The 27,626-nt window shown below is 42.2% G+C and overlaps 1 protein-coding gene across 5 annotated transcripts in view; it reads right to left on the bottom strand.

Moving 5' to 3' along the window:
- The window catches only part of BACH1 (BTB domain and CNC homolog 1), a 122,245-nt gene that overhangs the window by 28,754 nt on the left and 65,865 nt on the right, over positions 1 to 27,626 (bottom strand). For 3 of the 5 annotated variants that reach the window (XM_081557909.1, XM_081557902.1, XM_081557918.1), the window contains 3 exons: positions 23,608 to 24,945; positions 21,805 to 22,011; positions 9,711 to 13,642 (listed from right to left, as the gene is read on the bottom strand). In XM_081557909.1, coding sequence (XP_081414035.1) covers positions 13,184 to 13,642; positions 21,805 to 22,011; positions 23,608 to 24,945 — 2,004 coding nt within the window. In that variant the 3' untranslated portion in view covers positions 9,711 to 13,183. Of the gene's footprint in view, positions 1 to 9,710; positions 13,643 to 21,804; positions 22,012 to 23,607; positions 24,946 to 27,626 lie in introns of those variants that run through there. The other 2 variants (XR_014073341.1, XM_081557929.1) reach the window with 1 other exon arrangement.

Raw genomic sequence — 27,626 nt, 5'->3', positions numbered from 1 at the left:
ATTCAATAAAGACTTTCAAAATGATTTACATCAAAAAAAAAAAAAAGAAAGAAAACTTGAAGATCTGGTAACAGCTGAACTGCCCTGCAACAAACGGTAGGAGCAGAGGAGCACTTGCCCCTTTTGGACAAGGTGAACCGCACAGCCCTGCTCGTCCTGTTCTGTGAATTGACTTAACCACATCTACTTGGCCTCCCAGTTCTGGGACCCATCCCAGAATGGACATGTGGTGTCTTCTTTACTCCCTGGCTCCGGTTCCTCCTCCTCAGCCCCTGTTTTTAGTTTTCTCTTTACTGTTGATCCCTTTCATCCAGGGAGGCAACCAGACAGCAGCTTTCCCTTCGGGGTGGGGGGTTGCATCTCTGTGGTCCCCTCAAGGATCTCCCACAGGGACATGGCTGAGACATCTGACAGCTACCGCTCCACCAGACACTCGCCTTCACCGTACAAACATTTTGTCCCTTGTGAGGAGAAGGGGACGACCGATGGAGGACGAGATGGTTGGATGGCATCACCAACTCAATGGACATGAGTTTGAGTAAGCGCCGGGAGTCGGTGATGGACAGGGAGGGCTGGTGTGCTGCAGTCCATGGGGTCGCAAAGAGTCGGAGACGATTGAGCGACTGAACGAAGGATGAAGGCAGGTCCTTACAGGGCTTCAGCCTACTTACCTGCCGTGGCACACACTTGGCAGCAAGGCAGGCCCCTCTGCGGTGGCCACAGTAACAGGGCAGACTGCCCTGCTGTCTCTCTCCCTAGCCCATTCTCATCTGCAGCTCGGCCGGCCTCCCCATCATTAGACCTCTCCACCGAGGAGTGGGGACCTCTCCCTTCACACAGACCGCCTGCTCCCCTCTGCAAATTCTTAAGAGCACACATCAGGTTCTTTATGGTCCATGCACAGGTTAGAAAAGAATTTCCAGCCACGAGACAGAATGAAAGGAGACGCTGTGAGCAGGCCGGCTTTTCCAATGGTTAGGGAGTGTGTATGCTAAGTCACTTCGGTTGTGTCTGACCCTTTTGTGACCCCATGAACTCCTCTGTCCGTGAGATTTCCCAGGCAAGGATACTGGAGTGGGTTGTCATGCCTTCCTCCAGGGGCTCTTCTGGACCCAGGGATCAAACCCACATTTCATGTTTCTTGCACTGGTGGATGGGTTCTTCACCACTAGCGCCACCTGGAAGCCCATGACAAATATGGGTCATCTGCCTGTTTTGGTAGCTGGGGAACAAAGGATAGAGTAGGAACCTTGTGAGTCATTTGCTGATTGGGTGAGATACATGTCCTTTCCTTATACATGAAGGAGAAGAACAGGACAAATACCTTTCCTGATACGGGACAGGAAAGGGACGAGCCAGGTGGCCAGGGAGCGCTCAAAAATTCCACAACAGTTCCAACATGGCAGGAAGGGTGATGAGGATCTGGTACTTTCTGTTCCTGCGTTCTGAGGCCCTTCGAGCTCATCTCATACTGTTGGCCTCTGGGCACCACAAGGTTCACACAAGAACCCTTTCTTACTTGCCTCGGAGAGCAGCCCAGGGGGAAACACACCAGTTTCTCGGGTCAGACGCATCCAGCCGGGAGTGGATGTTGGCCTCCCCTTCCACAGACACCCTATCTGGGTGAGGTTCTCCTGGCAGGGCCCCCTTCACTTAACTGGGAGGATCAGAAACTCCCCATCCATGCCCCACAGCAGCCTCCACTCTAGTGAATTCACCTGAAAGAATCTAGTCTCTCAATGGACTTTGAGGCTTCTCTTATCCAGACTGGAGACCTGAGATTGTCTGGCCAAAATTCTCATCCAGCCTCTGCTAGTAAACCCTGTAGGTGCTTCTCAAGTGACTCCATGGTAAAGAATCTGCCTACCAATGCAGGAGATGCAGAAAATGCAGGTTTGATGCCTGGGTCGGGATGATCCCCTGGAGGAGAAAATGGCTACCCACTCCAGTATTCTTGCCCAGGAAACTTCATGGACAGAGGAGCCTGATGGGCTATAGTCCACAGGGTCGCAAAGTGTCAGGCACAATTGAGCACACACATGCACGCAGTAAACCCTGTATAAATGTGTCTGTGCTGACATCTATCTTTAATTTGTGGGATCAATGTCTCCCACTGTCCTCAGCTATGAGGCTTGAGCTGAAATTCTAAGACAACAAAGTCCCATGACACTCCTGTTATATATGAGACTGTATCTTCCTTGACATATCAACATTAGACTATTTAGCAGTATGCAGTAGAACTTTCTACAATGACAGAAATGTTCCATGTCTGCACTGTGCAAAGGGGCAGCCACCAGCAACATGTGGCTGTTGAGAACTTGAAATGTCACTACTGAGGCTGAGAAATTGAATTTTTAATACTACTTCATTTGAATTCATGTACGTTTAAACAGCTTCTTGTGGCTAGCAGGTACTGTATTAGAGGGCACCATTCTATATAATAAGACTAAAATTTATTATATGCTAGCTATGTACTAATTGGGCTTCCCTGATGGCTCAGACAGTAAAGAATCCGCCTGCAATGCAGGAGACCTGGGTTCAACCCCTGGGTTGGGAAGATCCCCTGGAGAAGTGAACAGCTACCCACTCCAGTATTCTTGCCTGGAGAATTCCATGGACAGAGGAGCCTGGCGGGCTACAGTCCATGGGGTGGCAAAGAGTCAGACACAACTGAGCAACTTTCATTTTATGTACTAACTGGTTTTCTAAAAGGAATTATTCCATACATTGTTTCATTTGATTCTTACTATAGCCATACAAGATTGATCTCTTCTCCATTTTTCACTTTATAACTTAAGTCAAAAAATAATCTTCAAAGTATAACCAACTAAAGCTCACTTAACTTCCCTTAGTTCTTTATTCTAATGGCATCTTCTCAGATGACTTTCCTTTGCCACCTTGTACAATGTTCCCGCTCTGCTCTTCTGCTTCTGCGCTTATTTATCTCAAGGCCCTCTTCACCTTCTAATATACTCAATGCTTTATATTTCTGCTTATTGTCCCTTTGTCTGGACTAGAATATAAACTCAGTGAGGACAGAGATTTTCATCTCTCTCTTTCTCTCATGGGTCCCTGGAGCCCAAAACAGCGTTTAGTGGTTTCTCTTGGAGCTTACTAGGATTTTGTTGAATGAATGAATGAGCTGCCTTCTAGAAGAGACAGTCCTGCTCCATGAAATCCCCACTGTTCTGCTGAGCCCTTGTCAGGGTTTGCAAGTGAGATGGTCCAAAGCCACCCTCGGAGACTGAGACAGGAGACAGCTGAACGTGGCTCCCCAGGGCAATCAGGGGGAGAAGGGAAGACAGAGGAGTCAGTGGGCTGGCATGAGGCTGAGACCCAACGTGAGGCTGGGCAGGCTGTGAAAATCCCCCAGGGGAGGGGGAGACCTCAAGACGGAGCTATCTCACAGTGTTCACACTGAAGCTGTCGGTATTACAGTGAAATAAATATATTCCCCCAAAATGCAATAAAGCCTACTCTATCCATTCAGCTCTAGTGCCAGAGGCAGTTTTTTACTGAAGTATAGTTGATGTACAATATTATATTTTATAGGTATACAATAGAGTGACACAATTTTAAAAGTTATGCTCTATTTACAGTTATTATAAAATACTGGCTATACTTCCTGTGCTGTACAATATATCCTCGCAGCTTATTTTTATAATAGTTTGTACCTCTTAATCCCCTACCCAAGGAGTATTTTGTTTGTTTGCTTTCTTACTTAACTTACCTACTTACTTATTTATTTGGGTGAAGTTGATAAAGGATGCTATTGACTTTAATGACTTTATCAACAATGTCTAAAATATAGCACAAGAAATGATAAGCTGAACTATTTGGACGGAAGCAACTGCCTAAGACAGCAAGGAGATCAAACCAGTCAATCTTAAAGGAAATAAACCCTGAATATTCATTGGAAGGACTGATGCTGAAGCTCCAATACTTTGGCCACCTGAAGCGAAGAACTGACTCACTGGAAAAGACCCTGATGCTGGGAAAGATTGAAGGCAGGGGCAGAAGGGGATGACAGAGGATGAGATGGTTGGATGGCATCACCGACTCGATGGACATGAGTTTGAGCAAGCTTTGGGAGTTGGTAATGGACCGGGAAGCCTGGTGTGCTGCAGTCCACTGGGTCGCAAAAAGTTGGATGCAACTGAACTGAAGTGCCTAAGACAGAGTGATCATGAGACTCTAAGCCAATTCCACCACAAATACCCACATTCACTCTCCAGAAATCCACCCTTCCTTCCCAATTTAAGGAGAGTATTCACTCACCACGTGTCGAATAGCTGACTAGGACTTTCATAGAATATGAATGAAAATTTGAGTCAATCTGACTTTGGTCTCAAGGGCCAGAAGACCCAGTATGGCATATGTACAGATAAAGAAGCTACAGGAGAAATTAAGTGGAATTTCCTACAGCTGTTCAGTAATGAAGGGTCAAAACCTGGCTTAAAAACTCAATGTCTTCACTCCAGGTCCACGTTCTTTCTGTCCCTATAGTCCTCTTTCTGAAAATACCTGGATTTTTGCCTGAGTCATTACTTAAATCTGTGCAATTCCTTTAATCCTGAAGTGCATACTTCATTTTTAGCCTATTTAAGATATATTTGCAGCTGTCAGCTCTGCCAGACCCTAGTGAACACAAGACCAGTCTAGGAAGTGTTTGGACTAGCCAAATTCTCCTACTTTATCTTAGCAGCTTGAACTCTTTAATTTATACATGCTCCACTCCTCATTCTCGTAAGTTTCGAACCCATCCTTGATTCCACACCAAGTTCCCCTCCCAGGTTATACTAATTTATCTGGAGGGCCAGAACAGGGCTGTCTGAGCAGATACCCAGATTTCTAGGAATGGTACACAGGATTTCTTGGCAGACTAAATTTTCCACAACAGACATCTGATATCAGATTTTGAGCACAGTAGATGAGGTCTTCTAAAAAAAAGAAAGCAAATAAAAATCTCAGAAAAGCCTGAAACACTGTGTTAAAAAAAAAAATTCTTTTTTAAAGAAAAATTTATTTCAAAGGTACTGGTAGTAGTCCTGTTCATTTAAGGTTGTTATCATTTAAATCAAAGCAAACCAAACAGAAGTTTAGTTATTTCACAAAAGAAAATTCTTTGAAATTAATAGTCCAAAGCAAAAAGCCTCAAAGTTTCTGAAGTGGATCAAAGAGGTATTATTTTAGAAAGATTAAATTACAGTGAATATTTCCATACTTAATCGTGCTCTGGGTATTATTTGCAAGGCTGCCTCGAAAGAGATTAATATCACACCAGAAACCTGCCTAACAAGACAGTATCTAGAAAATTATTTAGGTCTAGTCTCCTGAAAGAAGGAAGTTAACTGTTTTAGGAAACAGTGGCTTTGCAGGCAGTGAGTAAATGGAAACTAAAGGGGGAGAAGGGAAACAGTGTCTGCTGAAAAGACAGTTCTTTTTAAATGAAAAGAGGATATGTGACAATTTTTAAAATCTTTTCCATTCTCTTTTCATTTAAACTTCTAGAACAGTTAAGACTTCCCTGGTGGTCCAGTGGTTAAGAACCCACCTTCTAATGCAGGGGACGTGGGTTCAGACCCTGATGGAGGAACTAAGCCCATGGACCACTAGAGAAAGCCCTGCCCACCACAACGAAAAGACCCAGTGCAGCCAGTATAAAAAATAAATTAAAAAATAAAAATAAACTTGTAAAATCTAGAACAGTGTAGATAACAGAGGTGAAGGAGAGAAAAAGAAGTGTTCGGGTTTAAGCACAAGGTAATACTGTTTTTAACCCTGAACCTACGTTGCCACTAGAGGCAGAATAGGAAGAGGGAAGGCTGGGAACATGAGTTCATGACCTTCATTGAGGTCTGCTTCTCTCTATAACATCTTGTTGTTTCTCCTCTTGTAAGCTTTCCATAAGGTCACAAAGAGTCAGACACAACTGGGTACACACTTAGTAATAGCGTTAAGCTTCCCAAAGTCACCAGAATCACTGCCTCCACATAATTCCTTTCCACATTTTCCCTTTAATCTCCTGCGTTCTGGTTTCTGGGAGATCATTCGTTAACCTCTTTACTCACTCCATCTCTGGAGAGGTGGGGCTTGATTCATGAATTTGGAAAAAATAACTGGCTAGTCTCCACTTGGGCACGGACCTTCTTCCTCTTGGGATACACATGCAGGACCTCCTGTGTTCGGCCCCACCGCACAGCCGTGCAGATGAAGCAGAGGCAGTATAGGCAGTGTGCCGCTGCTTAGAGGAAAATCTCTCTTCGTGGGAACCAGGAGCAGGGAAACGTTAATTTCCTCCAACAGGAAACAAACTGATGACACAAACTTGCCTCGTCCTGGAGTTCCCACCAGGATCTCTCTCTAAGCTACACCCTCAAGTACTCTTAACTGAGGTTTCCTTTTGGTTTTCCACCCACCATTCCTTCATTTCATTTCTCTCCTTGCTCATCACCCAGGAAGGGAATATGAAATGCTCCCCAAGTACTGAACATTTGGCGGGGGTGCCGGGGGGCAGTGTTTAGAGATACTGAGAACCCACAATCAGAGTAGAATTGGGTGGTGAAGGATCCATGTGATCTGGAACCTCACAGCACCATGGTACACAGTGGAGGCCAGGGAATCTTAACTTTAGTGTTGCCTGGAGGCTTGGACTAGGCCCAGTGGGTTTTCACAGCAGCTAGCACAAGTGGTGGAGAAGGCAATGGCACCCCACTCCAGTACTCTTGCCTAGAAAATCCCATGGACGGAGGAGCCTGGTGGGCTGCAGTCCATGGGGTCGCTAAGAGTCACACCCGACTGAGCGACTTCACTTTCACTTTTCACTTTCATGCATTGGAGAAGGAAATGGCAACCCACTCCAGTCTTCTTGCCTGGAGAATCCCAGGGATGGGGGAGCCTGGTGGGCTGTCATCTATGGGGTCGCACAGAGTCGGACACGACTGACGCGACTTAGCAGCAGCAGCAGCAGCAGTGGCCTGGGTAAGAGGTTTTAAACCAGACTGTGAGCCTTTTGAATTTGGAGCATCATTGTGGCTTATATTTTACTTGTAAAATATGACTTTCTGTGGAGTCCCAACTGCCTCTGTGGGCTTTTGAAAAGGCTGAGTGGGTATCTTTAAGCCATAGGTGCCAGGACCTCAGCAGAGGTGTGGGTCACCCTTCACAGGATCAACGTCACTCCTTTGGAGACTCAGAGGTTGTAATGGCTCCATGCCAAGACTCTAAAGTGACTCAGAGTTAATCATGACACACACAGGAGTAGCACATATTTGTGCCACTTGGTTTGAAAATGAGCCAATATCCAACCATTAGCACAGCTACATACCCAGAACACATACCCAGCATACTCAAAGGCTGTGGTAGACGATGAGTACCCTGGAGTTTCCTTGAATCAGTTTTCCCCTGATACCAGTCAATGCCCACTTGCCAGATTCTACTGCCTATGAACTTAAATTCAGCTGACAGAAATACCACTGCCCACAGAAAAAGCAAGAGAATTCCAGAAAAACATCTACTTCTGCTTCACTGACTACGCTAAAGCCTCTGACTGTGTGGATCACAATAAACAGTGGGAAATTCTTAAAAGAGATAGGAATACCAGACCACCTTACCTGGCTCCTAAGACACCAGTATGCAGGTCAACAAGCAACAGTTAGAACTGGGCATGAAACTATGGACTGGTTCAAAATTGGGAAAGAAGTACGCCAAGGCTATATTTTGTCACCCTGTTTATTCAACTTATATGCAGGGCACATAATGCAAAATGCTGGACTGGATGAGTCACAAGCTGGAATCAAGATTGTCAGGAGAAATATCAACAAGTTCAGACATGCAGATGATACCACTCAAGTGCAGAAAGTGAAGAGGAACTAAAGAGCCTCTTGATGAGGGTGAAAGAGGAAAGTGAAAAAGCTGTCTGAAAACCCAACATTCAAAAAAGTAAACATCATGGTATCTGGTCCCACCACTTCATGGCAAACAGAAGGGGGGAAAGTGGAAAAAGTGACAGACCTTATCTTCTTGGGCTCCAAAATCACTGCAGATGGTGACTGCAGCCAGGAAATTAAAAGACTCTTACTTCTTGGAAAGAAAGCTATGACAAACCTAGACAGCATATTAAAAAACAGAGACATCACTTTGCCAAATATAGTCAAAGCTATGGTTTTTCCAGTAGTTATGTATGGATGTGAGAGTTGAATCATAAAGGCTGGGTGCAAAGAATTTATGCTTTCAAACTGTGGTGCTGGAGAAGACTCGTGAGGAGTCCCTTGGACTGCAAGGAGATCAAATCAGTCAATCTTAAAGGAAATCAACCCTGAGTATTCATTGGAAGGACTAATGCTGAAGCTGAAGCTCCAATACTCAGGCCACCTGATGCAGAGTCGACTCATCAGAAAAGACCCTGATGCTGGGAAAGACTGAAGGTGGGAGAAGGGGGCAACATAAGATGAGACGGTTAGATAGCATCATTGACTTGATGGACATGAGTTTGAGCAAGCTCCAGGAGTTGGTGATGGACAGGGAAGCCTGAAGTGTAGCAGCCCATGGGGTTGAAGAGAGTTAGACATGACTTAGCAACTGAAAAACTTTAGGGCCTCACAAAATGTGTGCAATGTGGCATATGTGAACTTGCGGCAGCACGACTGTAGGTGTCCCGTCCAACACATGGGCATGACAGCCTTGCAAGCAAAGCCCAGCAGCATGAGCCCCCAGCCTGGGCAGGCAATCTCACAGCATGACTTCCAGAGGGAAGGACTTCACAGGGCTGTTACAGCTGGGAAGACTATGTGCTGCTTTCCTGCTTTTCTCAAGGCAGCTGGGTCCCAGTGCATTACAGGGTGCTGGTAAGGTTCTAGCTTTTAACTGGCAGTGCCAGGCCAGTGTCACTGACCCCACGCTTTCCACCCAATTCCAGTCTGGATGCAGGACTGAGGATCCAAGGCTAGTCCCTCAGCAATCCCACATGGCTTGTCTTTAGGTGCCTCTGGATTGCTTAAGTCCATGTAAAGGAGAAAATATCCCTAGGAAGGCAGCTTTCTTAGGTCTAAACATTGCTTTGCAAGCGGCAGCCTACTCATCTCTGAGGCTCCATTCTGAATATGCCTGTTCACATAGAAATGTGGCCTCCAAGCCCCTAAGGGGAGCTCTCACTCAATCCATCCTGGGTGCCAGAAACCCCTTGGAAGGGTAAGAGCACATAAAGGTATTATGCAATGGTGAAGTCTCTCCCCCAGAAATAGTCAATGCGTAAAGTAAAAGTTAAGCCTCCACTCACGATGCAACATTACCCCCAGAGGAGACTCACAATAACTAGACCAGAAGACCTTGATCTGGATTGCCGCTAACTCTGAGCAGTTGCTCGAAGCTTGATTACAAGAGCCTGGTTAGAAGTTGAATGTAACATGGTTGATTTGATTCTGCAGATACATTTTTTCAAACCGAGGAATGAAAGAGATACCTCTTAAATAACCCTACAGCTCCAGCCTAGACTAAAATTAAATCAGAAACAAGGTTAAAACCCGTGCTTCTTTAAACACCTGATGATTGCTGAGAACCTTCTTTTCAGGCATGATAATCAACTAAGGAAAAAGACTCCTTCATACAGATGCCAGAGCCATACTGTTTATTGATTAAAAGACCAAAATTAGTAAATTCATATGAGAGGTGAGAAAATGGAAATGGAATGTACAAATCTAGTCAATCAGAAGCAGTTTTTGAGACTTTTATTGAACTGTCATTTTATTACCAACATCTAACATTTCTAGTTTTGCTACATTTGGATAAGCACATTAGGAAGAAAATGTAAATTAAATACTATGAAAGTTCACCTTTAATGAAACATGATCTTGATAGGACATGGATATATAAATTTAGTGGTTTTATTGCATTGTTAGAAAATTATATTATGAAAGATACAAAAAAATCAATAGCTGTTATTATTTCTGTTTATTTTACAATCAGTACACCATCTTTTGCCATTATGGCTTTAAATTTTCATTCTGCCCAACAGGTTTCAAAGAATAGTTTATTACATGCTTTAATAAAACAGTTAAAATATTTACAAATTCAAAATAGATGTTTCATAACTGAAAAAAAGTTCACCTGAGAATTCAACATTGCCATTTTTTTATTTTTTTTTCTCCAAGTTGTTAATGTGGCTGAGTGTCCACATGCAACCTGTATCGTCTACTGTGTCAAATATATTTGATTCCTTATTTTAAATTAGTTAAGCATTAAGCTATAGTAAATTATAAGATGTACAGATGGAGTACTTAGATTTATATCCATGTTTGTTCTGAATATAACAATTTAACAAATTATTTGCTACAGCTGCAGGATTCAAATAATGAGAAACACTAAGGTATGGTTATTTTACTGAGTTAAACCTAACAGCTTTTAAAAATCATCAAGCAGTGAGAAGGCTAACTCATAAAATAAGGAACCATGATCATGTAAATACACCATATACAAACTGAAAATCACCTTTGCAAAACTCTGCATGAAGGAAAAGATATACACTGTATACACATAATCCTGTCACTTGTCTTCGGCAGCATCAAAAAAAATCAATTTAAAACAAATTTTCTTAGAAAAAACTTCTTCAGAAGTTAATGTTAAAATAGGCATAAATGCGTAATGCTATGCAATATATAAAAAACTTCCCCACTTTATGGCCAAAAGACAAAGATAAAAAAATTTTTATCTCTCTGTCCCTCTGGATTACAACTTGAAAATCATGTAGGTATGAGGTAGTGTAGTTACTTGTATTACATGCTGGTTATTAAAAGTAATGCTCTATTTTATGAAATAATACACTTGGCCAATAGTTAGAATATCATTAAAATAAACCTTAATGCTAAACTGTTTATATGTAGCGAAAAATTTAATCCAAGTGCCTTAAAAATTGTATTTAAACTCTGGAGACAACTAGGTTTCATCATAAAATAGGAAGCAATCTTTCAAAGCAGTTATTTACAGTAGCAATTAAAGTACAAGACTGATATCTGCACATACACAAACTGGTGCGAAAAACAGCCGAGTGCACACTGAGGTAGGAAATGAAGGAGTCCATTGGCTTGGATGAGATTTTACATGTTGTAAACCAGAAAAGGTTTTATATTATTTTATATTTTGAATTTAAAATTACAAGTATCAAAGAAATAGCTAGATGGGGGTATATATACACATCCATACACACACACACACACACACACACATCATTGATCACTGTTTTGTAGTATGGGATTCATTATCATAGAATTATATTCTCCCTGACAAATTCTTGAGTGTACTTATAAAAGCCTCTAAAAAATAAACAAGTCCAACTAGGTTTCTCCTACAACAGCTAAGTTGATAATAGAGATAACATACAAACCACTTACAAGATAGTGGCAATATATTCCTGCAACACCCACCCCCATGAAAAAGGGTAACATTTGACGAATTACTCTGAAATGGGAAGCCTGGTCCCCATGTCGCCTCAGAGGCCTACTGGCTTCAGACCCAGTCCTACACATTAGCTACACATGCCCTTTGCCAGACTCAAGATGCAATCTACACAAGTCAGGTGTCTAATCTCAGTGAAATGAAGTACTTTCCAATCCAAACCCTAAAAATTACTTTACGTACCCTTTCAAACTGAATTCTGCAAATGTTTCTCTGAATGCGAATATCCAATGTTGCTTTCATCATTGAGAGGTCCATAGCTTTTGTTACACTCCCAAGCAAACCTATACCAGCAGAATGGTTAAGAACCATTGCATAATGGCATGGGGTAAGGGTTCAGATTATTAGAAAACTATCTAAAAACAGGATTGAATAAACACAAAGACTGATTTTAAAATGCCCAAGTCCAAAACAATGAGTGTGCCCTTACACACTAGATTTGGGGAAGAGAGCAAGACTAAATTTGGCTTCCGAATTCAAACCCACAATGGAACAAAATCATGTTTTTAGCCTATCTCACAAACCTGCATGGTTGTTGTAGACACATTTTGATCTATCATAATGCTTTTTACAAAGAAACCAAAGAACTTGAAAGACAGGATGGGAAATGAACTGCCACTCCTGATAAACGCAGGCCATCTTTCCCTGCGATATCGGGTTGCCTTGTACGAGTGGCCTACGGTGGGCAGACCCACAGCCTTGTCCCCAGTGAGCACTCCAGGATTCCAGGGAGGCTAAGACAAGGCTACCATCACAGGAGCTCACACCACTGTGTCCTGAAGTTTTATTTCTTCTTCCAAAGGGATGAGAATGTGAGAAAACAGAAAGATCATAATGGACCCAGACAGATGTAGACGAGACGAGGAGGAAAAGAGGGAAGTGACACTTTATCTACTGCTGTTGCAGCCAGAACTCTTATTAAAGTCGACACTGAGGAGGATCAGAAGCCTCTGCCTGAGGCCAGCCTCCTGCCCGGAGTTCCTAACTGTTTCCAACATAGCCGAGGATCACAGCTGCAGGCCAACTAGTCTCCACTTTCAGCGAGAGCTGAAACAGCAACACGCCACGGTTCAGGCGAGATGGTCTCTCTACGTGTTCCCACTCCAGGTCTACACCAGTATGCCCGAGGAGTTGACACCTGACTTTTCAGTAGCATGGAACTCTATCAGCATTACTTGGAGGAAAATTTTCTTTTAAACCAGTAAGTTGTAAGAAGGCCAGATGATTAATCTTCTGTAGGCTACTTCTTTAGAGCAGGAAGTCTCTGCAGAGGTTTCAACCTGTTTAACTGTTGCTTGATATGCTACAGTTTTTCATTTTCTTATTTACTTTGAACACTGGGAAGAATTCATTGCTAATAGCTGTTATTCTTTAAAACCGAGGAGTTTTCAGTACCCTTGCCTGGAAAATCCCATGGACAGAGGAGCCTTGTATGCTACAGTCCATGGGGTCACAAAGAGTCAGACACGACTGAGCGATTTCACTTTCTTTCTTTCTTTCAAAGCCTTAACTACATTTCCACGTGGGAATTTTCGGCATCCAGGTGGCAGATCATTTCTGCCTCTCCTGTGGAAATGAAGGAAAAGTCAAAGGCTGATGTCAAAGAAATTCCTTAACAGCAAAGTATGAGGGGAAACAAACCATGTTGCCAAGAGACAGGTGGCCGTATCAGGCGTTTCAGACAATGTTAAAACGTCGGTAGGAAGTAGATGGTTTGAAGGAGGCGGAGGTGCGTTTACTCATCAGTAGTACACTTGTCGGTCATCTGCTGACAGAAATCCGAGATGCCCCCGCTCTGGCGACAGGGCTCCCTGGGCACAGGGTTCGGTTCCGAGGGGGTACTGGCAGCCGCCTGGGACTCCTGGCCCCGCACACGGCCCGCCTCGGCACCCTTGGTGCTGGGATAACAGGGGCTGGGCTCCCCAGCAGGTGGTGCAGCCGCGGGCCTCTCAGACAGACTCAGGATGGAGGGTAACGCGAGCTCACCGTCAGGAGTGCTCTTGCCTTTCTCGGAAATAAGCAGGGAGAGCGGGCAGTCGGAGGCTGAGTACTTGGCGAGGATCTGTATCTGTTCTTGACTCAGAGCCGCTTCTTTACAGACTTGCTGGCAGAGCCCTGTCAGGTTCTGCTTGGTCTCGCCCAGTGTGGACAAAATGTGATCCCTTTCCTTCAACAAGCTCTCCTTTTCGTTTTGCTGTAGGCGAGAAAGAGGATACAGTGAGTTGTGCTGATGAGTTCGTCAACATGGCTAGGGTGTGCAAACATTCATTTCCACGGCGCCTTCACATCATGTAAGCTCATGGGGAATTTTTCCTGCCAATTCCATTCAAAAATACATTCAATACTGAGGTCCATAAGCCCCCATCCCTAACAGGCCTACACATATCTTGTGGTTCAGAACTTCTCAGATTTTAGGGAGAAAGTATAGATGCACACATAATTCCTCCGGCAGCATCCGAAGCAGCACCCCACTCGCAGACACCTTCCCATTTCTAAATAAGACACACGAAAGCATCAATACACAAAGCAGGATACATAACGACTGTGTACCCTAATCTCAGCTTGTGTCAGTTTTTTGGCCAAAATAGTTGCAACAGACTTGCACGGTTTTCAGCGTTTTTTGGATCTGTGGACTGCAGGTAAACCAGTGCAGACTCTGGGGATGAAATCCCCACAAAAAGCACAAATGAAGTGACTGTAACTGCAAAGATTCTAATAACAACTGGACATTAGTTGTGCCAGACATTGTGCTAAATGTTTCCAAACATACCATTTCAACTATGTAATCCTCACGATGGCTATGGATTTCAGGAATATCAAACACATTTTACAGATGAGGTTTGGATTTTAACATGCCCGGAGTCAGAAAGCTAGTAGATGAATTACTGAAGGGTGAAGAATGGAGGGGGAGGGGAATTGTGTTTATTAATTACTACTATTGCTATTTAGTTGCTAAGTCGTGGCCAACTCTTTTGGGACCCTATAGCCTTTCCGTAGGACTTACTAGACATACTGGAGTGGGTTGCTATTTCCTTGTCCAGGGGATCCTCCTAACTCAGGAACTGAACCCAAGGCTCCTGCCACATCTCTTACATTGCAGGTGGGCTCTTAACCACCAGGGTTTCCCAGGTGACACTAGTGGTAAAGAATCTGCCTGACAACGCAGGAGACGCCAACAGACTCAGGTTCAATCCCTGGGTCGGGTTCGATCCCTGGGTCAGGAAGATCCCTTGGAGGAGGAAATGGCAACCCACTCCAGTATTCTTGCCTGGAAAATCCCACGGACAGAGGAGCCTGGTGGGCTACAGTCTGTGGAGTCAAGAGAGAGTCACACATGACTGAGCACAATTATTACTTCTATTGGCACTGTTATTATTTTCATGTTAAATGTTTATCCCTACAAGAAAGCCTACCATGAAATTCTGTTCAAGTTTTCCTGGTTCCGGCCTCTCTGTCCACCATCACTGGTTACTGCGGACAGCATGTCTTTTTTTCTATCATTGTACCATCTCAACTTTCCAATTCTGCCACTGCATTGTGCCCAATCTAGTATGAGCTAGAAAACCAAATAATCAAGCTGGTTATAAAGTAAGAGTAAACAAATGTTGACAGAGAGTCAAAGATTTCTCTTGTGAAATCTATGACAAATCTCTTGGCCTTCTGCTCTTTGGCAACTTCAGGGGAGAGGGAGCTGTTAAATGTTGTCAGCTAACATTTAGACAGGTTGCTTCACAGTAGCCATCTACAATGGCCAACCTTTAAATAGATGCTTTTCTGGGACAAAAATAGCTAAAAGGTTAAAAAAGAAACCTGCTTTGCACAAAAGTACTCTTGTGGTTTTATACTAAAGTTTTTCTACAAAACTGTGGGTGACTCCAACTATGGGTAGTCAGGTTTCAGCGGGTGCCTCCAACTACGGATAGTCAGGTTTTAAATATTTCAGGGCCATCTAAGACTTTGAAAAACTTTGCACTGAACAAGAAACATTAAATTTTTCTATTGCAAGGTACATACTTCTATTTATTGAAGCATGATGTATATCCTGAATGAACTCATGATATTTCTCTCTCACACACACACACACACGGAACAGCTCTCGAGCAGCAAGTATGCTTTCTGGAGTCTAATACCTGCTATAAGATACTAGGGATTTTTACAGAAAGGGATGGCTCCCCATCTTGGAACAAGAGAAGGCTTCCCAGGTGGCCCAGGGGTAAAGAATCCGCCTGTCAACGCAGGAGACACAGGAGACTTGAGTTTGATCCCTGGGTCAGGAAGAGCCCCCGGAGGACAGCATGGCAACCCACTCCAGTATTCTTGCCTGGAGAATCTCATGGACAGAGGAGCCTGGTGGGTTACAGTTCACAGGGTGGCAAAGAGTCAGACATGACTGAGCACGCACACAGACACAAGGTAAACCTATGAGCTGCTGTTCTAAATGGCACAGGTACACTAATGGGGTCATGTCAAAAGCACGCACCAGCTGGCTGAGGAGGCTGGCTCTCCCCCGGCAAGCCTAGGAAAACATCGACATCAAGAAGACCAATGACTATTGTGCGTTCTAAGAAATTAAATTAGAAAAAAATTAATCCATGAGTCTACTGTGATACTAAAAGGATGTGGTCAGAGGGAGGGAAAAGAGGAGGGAAGGAAAGTTCTTTTTAAAGAGGAATACTAATAAATGTAAGTAGAATGACAGAATTGGAAAAATCCCGATTTTGCAGTCCCCATTGTAAAGGCCGTCATCTCGTGCTTAAAACCAAAGGACAAAGAAGTGTTGGGGAACCAGATATTCACAACGTGCCTAATTAACAGTCCACAGAAAACAATCACAAAGGCAAAACAAAAAAAAAAATTTGGAAATGATCTGCCCCCCGTGCACTCAGATGGAACAACACCCTGACACGGGGTCTCCCCAAGTGACCCAGGATGAAGGACACAACGATGAATGTTTAATCTCGATCTAAGAACACACACTTTCACAGTTTACATGAAACACAGGAGTGAAGGAAGGAGTTCAGTAAAACCAAGGGGAAACGATCAAACATTAGAAGGATGATATTTTATGAGAATGTTGGCCTGGACTCTTAAAAACTTTATTATCATTAAAAAATAGCAGGGAGGGAGTACTGGGCACATACCCTGAGGGAACCGTAACTGAAAGGATACACGTACCCCAGTGTTCATCACAGCACTATTCACAATAGCCAGGACATGGAAGTCACCTAGATGTCCATCAACAGATGGATGGATAAAGAAGTTGTGGAACATATACACAATGGAATATCACTCATCATAAAAAGGAATGCATTTGACTCAATTCTAATATATATACACACACACACAATGGAACATCACTCAGCCATACTGACATGTCCTGGAGGAGGAAACGGTGACCCACTCCAGTATTCTTGCCTGGAGCATCCCCGTAGACCGGGGACCCTGGCGGGCTACAGTCCATGGGGTCGCAAAGAGTCAGTCACAACTGAGTGAGCAAGCGATCGACATGTACCCACTGCTGTACTTAAAACTAACACAACACTGGTAATCAACTACACTCTCATATAAAACAAAACTCTCATATAAAACAAAACAGGGCCGGGGCAATGGGATGACCCAGAGGGATGGGATGGGGAGGGAGGTGGGTGGGGGGTCCAGGAAGGGGAACACATGTAAACCCATGGCTGATTCATGTCAATGTATGGCAAAAACTATTACAATATTGTAAAGTAATTAGCCCCCAACTAAAATAAATAAATTTATAAAAAAATAAATAAATAAATAAATAAATCTAAAAAAAAAAAAACAAAACTTTTTTTAAATTAAAAAAAATGGGGGGAGAAGGGGGAGGATTTGTTCTAGACTGAGAGACTAAAGACAAAACTAAACACATCATGTGAGAACTGGCTCCTGCTTTGAAAAGAAACAATATATATAAAGTATGCCTGGGGACAATAAGGGTAATCTGAATAGGAACTACACATGTTATTGAAGATTTATTAATTTTCTCAGGTATGACAAAGATATTGGTAAATACATTCGATAAAGATATCAAAAAAATGTTGTTCTAGAAGATTCACATTTAAGTATTTAGGAGTGAAATGTCATAATGGGTAGGTTTCAAATGATTCAGAAAATAAAAGGAGAGCCATAGAGATGGACAGGGAGGATAGTGAGACCAAGATCATCCAGCTGCAGTTACAAAGAATCCAAGACTGCTGACAAGGACAGAAGGACAGAGACACACAGACCAACCAAGCGGAGCAGGGGGACACAGACCCGGCCAGAGAGACAGAGACTAGGACCCACAGGAAGAGGGAGAAAGCAAAGATGGCAAAATGTCAACGACTGGTGAATCCACCCAGGAAGTATATGGTTCTTTACTGCACTATTCATTTAACTTTCCTGCAAGCTTGAAATTTCTAGAATGGGGAGGAGGAAGATGATTCTCAAGAACAAACAAAAACATATAAAGCTGGCTCCCTATGAGACTCTAAGCATTTTATTGGCAAGGGCTATGTCTCACTGATCTTCGATTTCCCTGGTACCCAGTACATTTAATATGGAATGAAAAGCAGATACTCGCAGAAAACACAACTACTAATTTTTACTGAGCCCTGAACATGTGCAGGGCAGGACAAAGAGCCTTCCATCTCTGGCTGCATCTCATCCTCGCACCAGACCTGAGGGAGATACTACTCTTATCTCCTTGTTATCGATGAGGGAATTGGGTTTTGGAGAGGCAACAATCTCTCCAAAGCCACCAAGTGGCCAGGCAGAGTTTTCAGCTGTTTGACTCCAAAGCCGCCATCTGACTTCTGTGTTCTAGTGCAGCTGGTTCTAGAAACTTAGTGTGCATAAAAAAGACTCACACTGGAAACTTTTGCAGAATGCATGTTCCTGGGCCCCTCCCACAGGTCTGGGATGGTGCTCTGGAGGGAGCATTTTGAAGGGGGACCACTGGGTAACTTTGATGCCAATTGTACACAGGCCACAATTCAAGACACGCTGCTCAAGGGCCTCACAGAGTGGCAGCAGGGAGGCCCCAGAGGGCCCACTGGAGGGTTTGGAGATGGGAGTGCTCATGTGACTAGAGCAGTAGTTAGAATGTGACCAGAAAACAGTTGCTTTTAATACAATAATCTTCACGACAAAATTCAAAACACTAAAGACAGACTGGGCCTCCCTGGTGGCTCAGACTGTCAAGAGTCTGCCTTCAATGCAGGAGACCCGGGTTCGATCCCTGGGTCGGGAAGATCCCCTGGAGAAGGGCATGGCAACCCACTCCAGGATTCTTGCCTGGAGAATCCCATGGACAGAGGAGACAATCCATGGGAGCGCATACAGTCGGACACAACTGAGTGACTAACACTTTCACTTCACAAAGACAGATGAGGTCATTTTACTCCTACACCATCATCCTGGACAAGGACAATGAAACAAAACAATGTGTGAACATCTCAACCCTGAGTTCCAGAACTTTGTGAATACGGTCATTTCTGATCACTTATAAGTTGATATCAATCAATATCTGATTTCTTCTAAGAGAAATTACACTTCGGCAATTTAATTTTTTTTCTTTAAAAAGCAAAAGTTTATTTCAAAGTTACCTTTGTTTGAGACCAAAATGGTATCAGAGACACATATTTTCTAACTTCTGATTTCATCTTACAGAAAAGAATAAACACAGACCTTGAGAAGAATCCTATAAAGACGAGAGCTTTGTCAAACACATAACAAGTTGAATGATTCTTGAACTTTGTTCAAGACCTTCTATTTATTGGTAAAAGAAAAGTCATGATTTTGGTTTGTAAATTATGGATATTCAATTCTTACAGTAAAAGCAATACTGGATTAATGCCTAACCTCTAACATACTACCAAATTTTAAATAAAGATTAAAAGTCAATACCATCAACTTATCAACCAAATAAACACCCACCTTTCTTTTTCTTCAAAGGTTACTGACAGACTCTGACCGGACTTCTTGTTGAAAAATACAACTCAATTTATTAAATTCAAATTAACATCTCCCTTTGGCTTTCCCAGAATATAAAGACCACTTGAAGCATGCTTAAAAGACACTTGCTCCTTGGAAGAAAAGCTACAAACCTAGACAGCGTATTAAAAAGCTGAGACATTACTTTGCTGACAAAGGTCCGTCTAGTCAAAGCTAAAGTTTTTCCAGTAGTCATGTATGGATGTGTGAGTTGGACCATAAAGAAAGCTGAGTGCCGAAGAACTGATGCTTTTGAGCTGTGGTGTTGGAGAAGACTCTTGAGAGTCCCTTGGACTGCAAGGAGATCCAACCAGTCAATCCTAAAGGAAATCAAGCCTGAATATTCACTGGAAGGACTGATGCTGAAGCTGAAACTCTAATACTTTGGCCACCTGGTGTGAGGAAATGACTCACTGGAAAAGAACCTGATGCTGAGAAAGACTGAAGGCGGGAGGACAAGGGGACGACAGAGGATAAGATGGTTGGATGGCATCACTGAGTTGATGGACGTTGAGTCTGAGTAAGCTCCGGGAGTTGGTGATGGACAGGGAAGCCTGGCATGCTGCAGTCCATGAGTCGGACAAAGAGTCGGACACGACTGAATGACAAAACTGAACTGAAGCATGCTTCACATGTGGTTTTTATCTCACTGACCCACCTTAAAAATACTATTTTCAAATCATTCGTTTTGTAATCAAAATACTTTTTTTCACATGCTGATCCATCCACAGTCTATTACGCTATTACTCTTAGAACCAACTACAAAAATTTCCTAAGAACCATGGGAAAACCAAATATTCCCTTCTATTGAAAATTAACCAGGAGTTATTCCACTGACCACATAAAAGGAATCTTTCTATAATGAGAGGCAATAGAAACGGTGAGGTCCAAACCCAGAGTCTACAGCGTAGGCAGAGACATTAGGAAAAGGATCAATCAAGGTAGAAAAAACTGAAAATTAATAAATAATAGTATAGCAATAAGAAGAAAAAAGTAATATTTATTGAGTACTATGTGCCGGACACTTTTCCAAAGGCTTAGATGTATTAGCTCATTTAATCTTCATAAACTGGAAAAGGAAATGCAACCCACTCCAGTATTTTTTCCTAGGAAATCCTATGGACAGAGGAGCCTGGCAGGCTACAGTCCGTGGGGTCACAAAAGAGTTGGACACGACTTAAGAGACTAAACAACAACAACAATAATCTTCATAAATGAATACTTATTTCTAAATGAATACTCATTTCCATAAAGTAAGAACTAGTATTATCCCATCTTACAGAGGAAAAAAGATGAGAGACAAAGATAGTAAATAGCCTGCCCAGAGTTAAAAGGGCTTCCCTGGTGGCTCGGACAGTAAAGAATCCACCTGCAATGCAGGAGCTGCAGGAGACGTGGGTTTGACCCCTGGGTGGGGAAGATCCCCTGGAAGAGGGCAAGGCAACCCACTCCAGTATTCTTGCCTAGAGCACCCCACGGAGAGAGGAACCTGGTGGGCCACCATCTAGGGCGTCGAAAAGAGTCAGACACAACTTAGTGACACCGTGCACACATGGAAAACAGAACATTCAATGAGTGCTTTTACCGCATCTAGACACTGTCTCTGCTCTCGTCTCTAACCATGGTTTTAGCTTTAGCGGGCTTGCACTATCAGTTATCTTTCTTCACACAACGCCTCCATTAGTACCAACCACTACCGTACAAAGAAACATTGGTGAAAATTAATCCATTTTTTAGTTAATTTGTGTTTTGATGCTGAAATAGAAAATAAGATGTAATAAAGCAGGCATTCTTATCCCTGAGGGTCTCATTAGGTATTAAAATTTTCTATTTATATTAGCATGTAAATTTTTTCCCTTAGATGAAAGATCCAAGTTGGCTGGTTTGTTTTAGTATCAACCAAAACAAGTTACTGGTTCATTAAAATCAACAACTGGAACATTAGCATTTACGGAGACCAAGCACAACACAAAGTGATTAAAGTGTTTTATAATTTCTTTCATTTTTACTCAACCACCAAGAATTAGGTAGTGAAATTATCTTTAACCCATGAATCACTTTTTTAAAAGACCACAGAAATAGAAATTTCTATGGTCTTACACATGACAGTATCACACTATATACATAAAATACTTGCTTAGGTAAAATAATCTATGAAAACCCTCATTGTTTTTTTATCTCCTTTCTGAAAGCTTTCTGAAAATGTCACATAATTTATTTTTTAATATTAATTGGCAAATTTTTAAAATTAATGTACAATTTAACATTATATCTGACTTAGGAACTGAAACAGCTAGTTCTTGTAAAAAAGAAGAATGAACTGTTGGAATTAGAATAAGAAGAAATTTCTAGACTCACCAGCTTCTCAATTTCTGATTCAAGATTCTGTATACAGTCAAGTTTTCTCTTGCGACAGCGCTGTGCAGCAATTCTGTTTTTACTTCTTCTCCGAATATCATGGATGCAATCCAGCTGTTCTGGAGTCAGTTTGTGCATTTTCAATAAAGATTGAAAATCATTTCGAGAGAGTGAAATTATTCGTTGTGCATTAAATGGCAATTTTACCTAGAAGGTGAAATAAACATTAGCAATTATTGCTGTTTTGTTTAGCTTTACTTAAATCTAGGAAAACATGCATCTATGTTTTCCAGGGAACTTTATTTAGACTTAAAAAAAAAAAAACCCTCTATTCCCAATTTCTATACATTCTTTTTCCATTATTTCTGTTCTATTTTTGAGAGGGTTTAGCAGACAAATTGAGAAGCAGATTTTTTTCGCAAATCAAACATCATAAACACAAATATTAATGTACTTAAGATGGAAAAAACAGAATTTAAATTATTTTACTATAGCATGTCAATACCCTATAGAGATCTTTGAGGCATTTTCTGAAGTGTTGTAAATGTATTCTTAACAAACGAAAAAAATTCTGTTTTGTTCTCTGACTTCTATTACTGTGTAGCACTGATTTAATATTGTGTATAATAACACCAATAATTTCTAAGGCATTTCTGAAAATTTATTTTTCTGTCAGAAAAACGGCAGTTTCACATAATTCATTTTACTTGCCATTGCAGAAATGGTTGGAAAAACCTTATGAATATTTTACAGTCATTTTCAACATATTTAAATTTGAAATAATAGTAAGAAGATAATCTTTAAAAAATAATACTGTGGGAAAGTTTAACTAATTATCAAAAAGAAATATTTGTCAGTTTCTCTGGCTACCTTAGTCTTTCAAGCTTACAGAAATTAGTTACATAAAATATTCTAAAATTTCTTAAACGTTTCTTTGAAAAACTTTGTCATAGTTTCAAGCACTGCATTTACAAATGTCATATAAAAATCAATATATATAACTTCATGCTTACGTATTACTTCTTAAATTAAGTAAACACCTCCTTCCAAAGCCAAGGGGGAAAAAAACCTCTTCATTGTTTCAAACTGTCATCCAGCAGGTATAAAACCAAAGAATATGATAAAGAACTAATGAGCCTTTATTATTACTGGAACTATAGTCAAGTTTTACAAAAAAGCATCTATCAAATACAAACGTGTACACAAAGAGTACAGATCAAGGTTAGTGTGATTAATAACATACCGGTTACATGTAGTTCATGCCAAATTATTAAGACATTCTTTAAATTAATAGATGAAATGACTAAGGAAAAATAAGAAAAAAATTAATAGCTATGAGAAACTAGTATAAAGAAAACTCTGGACCGGAAGCCACATTCCTACAACTGGTCACTGCTAAGTCATTGCTAAGTGACTAAGTCCCATGTCTAGACGTCCTTGTGGCAGTGAATAAGACTGAATATATGCTGTATTTAACCAGGAGTTAATCATGAAATGATTAGAGAATCATTACTCTCTTTTCCTCTCGGGACCTGGCACTTGATTTGAACAGTTACACAGCCAGTGCGGGAATCCACTCCCCGGTTAACAGAACAAATACACCTACTTGAAATAAAGGAACGCAGCAGTCCTTCAAACTTCATCACCCACTCCTGGTCTGCATCATATGGTGGCATGAGTAACTGGGCATGGGTTTCCTCCTCCCTCCCTGAGCCAGATCACACTCCCAACAGGAGCTGACACAGTCCGCCCAGTTAACGGTGGTCAAACAATGACTTGACCACACACTCCTTTTCCGCTCACCTCACACTCTTGTTCTCTGGCTGAACAGGGCTCACTGTCTCCTTCGGTGTCCGTCTCCGAGTCGTCTCCCAAGCTGATCACACAAGCGTAGGGACAAGGTTCCTGCTGCGGCTCTGAAACGTAGTCATCGGTTCCGATTTCCAGGCTGCTGGAACAGCCCTCGGTACTCAGAGTGCTTATAAAAGGGCAATTGACAGAACTCAAGGTTGTGAAAGTCCTCTGACCTGGTTCCGGGCTCTCGCTAATCCTGATACCTAACCAGGGACACTCAGACCGTTTCTGGGGGTAGCTGTGCTCTGGGCCGTCTTTGGCCACGGCAGGTGATAACTGCATTTGGCAGGGAGAGTCCGTGCTGCAAATGTCACTCCAGAAGCCCTTTGCTAGGTGCTCCGCCACTTCTCGCTCCACGCTACTCAGATCACTCGCAGCAAGGCCACTCTCCTTCCTGGGGCCGGAGTCTGATTTCACATCTGGACTCTCAGCGAAAGTCTTCTCTTCTCGCACATCGGAACCCGACGAAGGCTTTTCCGTTAACACTGTCGTGTTCTGCATGCCAGCAAAATTCAAGTCACTGTACTGGTCATACGTGTGTAAGAGAGACAGAGAGTAGAGCCCCTGGGGGTCTGCAGAACTGCGGGGGAAGGGAGTCGTTTCTGTTTTTCTGGATGAGCCCTGAGAAGCAGGATCTTTCTCCTTGGCTTCTTCATGTTCCATCGCTAATTTTCTTTCTTCACATTTTAAAATCACCTGCAAGTCTGCACAGTCCTGGATTCCTCCTAGACACTCATTTTCCGACGGCTCATGCGGCTGAACAGAAGCAGCCTGAATGTCTTTGACACTGGATTCCGCGGTTCGGACTCTGTCAGTTCCAAACGCTTTCTGGAATTTTCGGTATTTGGGGCATAAAGACGGCAGAGCCAGGGCAGCGTCCTTTTCTAAGCACATGGATTCACATGTTTGGCTGGCACTGTCCTGCAGAGGAGGAGTCGCTTTTGCACTGTCTTGATACCTACGCAGTTTACAGTGAGGGGTTTGGACATTTTTGTTGTCCAGAAATTCCTCCACCTCATCAATTTCTAAATCCTTCTGGTCCAAAAGCGAAAACTTAAAATCTGGTTTCTGGCAAGGTGAGGAGAAGCCTTTTTGTCTTGGGCATTCCTGCTGGTCTGCAGTGGAGTCCAGAAACTTGTATTTGAGAAACTGAAAGCAGGATTCCTCAATATCAGGTACGCCTAAAAATTCCACACACTTGTACACCTCATCCACATTGTCCTTACTGAGTAACAGTTTAGCGGTGTAGGCAAACTGAATTAAAGGTTCAAATCCTTTAACTGTCACCTGTTAATATACAAAACAAAAGCAAACACATCACATGAAAAGCTGTCTAGCAGATAAGGACGAGAGAAGCAGCAGGGTGGCAAGATGAAAACCTCTTTGTGATAGTTATAAAACAGGGATTTTACTTTGGTGAGAAAAAAATATTCTTCTCGGAAATGTAAAGCAAAGGGCATCTAGAAAAGCTTGCTTCTCACATCCTGTTCATTGGGATCACACCCTCCACTTTATTGATTTCCACTCATGATGATCCACGGAGTATGATTTACTCATGTGAGTTAAAGATATAAACATTACCACAACTTTCCACATTAGCAGAAAGAAGGCATCTATGGAATAAAGTAACATGGATACAACATTCCAAGACACTGTTTTCAAGTGCTGGTGTCTGTTGCCATCCTAGTTTCACGTGGTTACCATATTCCAAACAACTCCTCAACCATGATAAAACTACTAAAGTGGACTCAAGGCTGGAGAACAATATAGCTAAAGCAATGAAAGTATTCCTAACCATGGTGGACAGTAAATGGCTAACTATTAATTTTCTTAGAGTTTCCAATAAAATTTTTAAAGATTCAGCTTTATAAAGGGATCTACGTGAAGATCTAAAACTTGTGCCTAGTATAGTCTCAGCAAAGATTCAAGGACTCTAGCTAATGAAACCTTTAAGCTCAAAATCGTACATTTACACTGAACCTGCCTCTGTAGAGAGAAGGGATGACAACACCCACTGAGGGCACGGAAAGCTTCATTCTAGGCTCAAAATACAAAAATTAATTTTAAAACACTGAGTTCTGTAAGCCTGATCAAGATATAATTTTTCTGTGATCCTCTTAAACACCTGCTAAACTGGGCATACTTAATTAGCTTTTAAATGGCTAAAAAATAAAATAAAAATAGCAACACCAAATACTGGTGAAGACGTGGAGAAATTGGAAAACTCACACGTTGCTGGTGGGAACGTAAAATGTGCAGCCGCTTTGCAAACCAGTTTGGCAGTTTCTTATAAACATGCAACCACCATATGTCCCAGCAACTGCACTCCTATTCTTTTATGCCAGAAAAATGAAAACTCATCTTGCACAAGCGCTCACTGCAATGTTATTTGTAACAGCCCCAAACTGGAATTAGCCTGATGTCCTTCAGTGGGTGTACAGCTGAATAAAAACTGATGCACCCACAGTATGGAATGCTCAGCAATAGAAAAGAATACACTGTGGATGCCTAAGACTTTGATAAATCACAGAGAAACTATAGTAAGAGGAAAAAGGCCAACCCCAAAAGGTCACCTGCTGTATGATTCCATTTATGACATTTTTCAGATGACAAAACTTTAAGAAAGGAGGACAGATTGGTGGTTGCCAGGGATTAGCAATGGAGGGAGGGGGTGAGGGAGTATGGATGGAGAGCAGGAGGGAGTGGGATTATAAAAGGGCAACACAAGGGATCCTTGGGTGGGTGCTGAAACTGTTCAGTTTCTTGACTGTGGTAGTGGATACATGGATCCACCCAGAAAATGAAACTGTACAGAATTTCATAGCATATGCAATTTAGTAAAGTAAAACCAAGAAAGCCTAAGATGGGTGAATTGTATTCCTGTGAGAATCCTGGTTGTGATATACTACAATTCTGCAAAAATACTACCAGTAGAACAAACGAGCAGAGTGCAGCAAAGGGTCCCTCTGCCTTATGTCGTACAGCTGCATGTGAATTCACAATGATCTCAATAACTATTTTACTTGAGAATTTTTAAATAAGTTAAAATAATCAAGAGGCTTTAAAGACAGTTACACAAATGGTCTTTTCAATCTGTCACTATGATGAGACACTTCAAATATCTGAAAATTTGTATTTTATATTCAAATTAGAATGAATGAATGTATACATACACATGTGCATGCATATACCTTTCCTTCCACATACATGAATCAAATTTTTTTCTGCTTGGAAAGTCTTTTTTAATGATTTGAAACTACAGACCATAATGAGGACATCTCCATTCGGATATGTGCTATTACTTGTTAAGGAACAACGGCTGACTGACAGTTGGGCCTTCTTGCCACTGCCTTGGTATTGTATTATTTGCTCCAACTTCTGCCACAGAAATGACAAACTGTAGCTACCATTTCATGGATGTATGTATGCAAGGCCAGCAATAAGCTAAACTGTAGACTCCGTGTCATCACAAAACAGCCCACACAAACCTGTCATACACAGACAGGTTCTATACTTTGTCCAAATTCCTTTTAACAACTTCTAATGTGTGCTGCAGAAGACTCTTGTGAGTCCCTTGGACTGCAAGATCAAACCAGTCCATCCTAAAGGAAATCAGTCCTGAATATTCATTGGAAGGACTGATGCTGAAACTGAAGCTCCAACACTTTGGCCACCTGATGCGAAGAACTGACTCATTTGAAAAAGACCCTGATGCTGGGAAAGACTGAAGGCAGGAGGAGAAGGGGACAACAGAGGATGAGATGGCTGGATGGCATCACCGACTCAACAGTCATGAGTTTGAGTAGGCTCCAGGAGTTGGTGATGGCCAGGGAAGCCTGGCCTGCTGCAGTCCATGGGGTCACAAATCGTCAGATACAACTTAGTGACTGAACAGTGAATAAAATGTGTGTCCCAATGCCACAAGGCTCAGCACTCTTCTAGCTGTAGTTACTAATGAAACCAGACAA

Source organism: Giraffa tippelskirchi, chromosome 2 (assembly GCF_054371585.1).
Source record: "Giraffa tippelskirchi isolate mGirTip1 chromosome 2, T2T-mGirTip1v1.2.pri, whole genome shotgun sequence".
NCBI classification, from domain to species: domain Eukaryota; kingdom Metazoa; phylum Chordata; class Mammalia; order Artiodactyla; family Giraffidae; genus Giraffa; species Giraffa tippelskirchi.
This window is presented reverse-complemented; position numbering and strand designations above follow the sequence as displayed.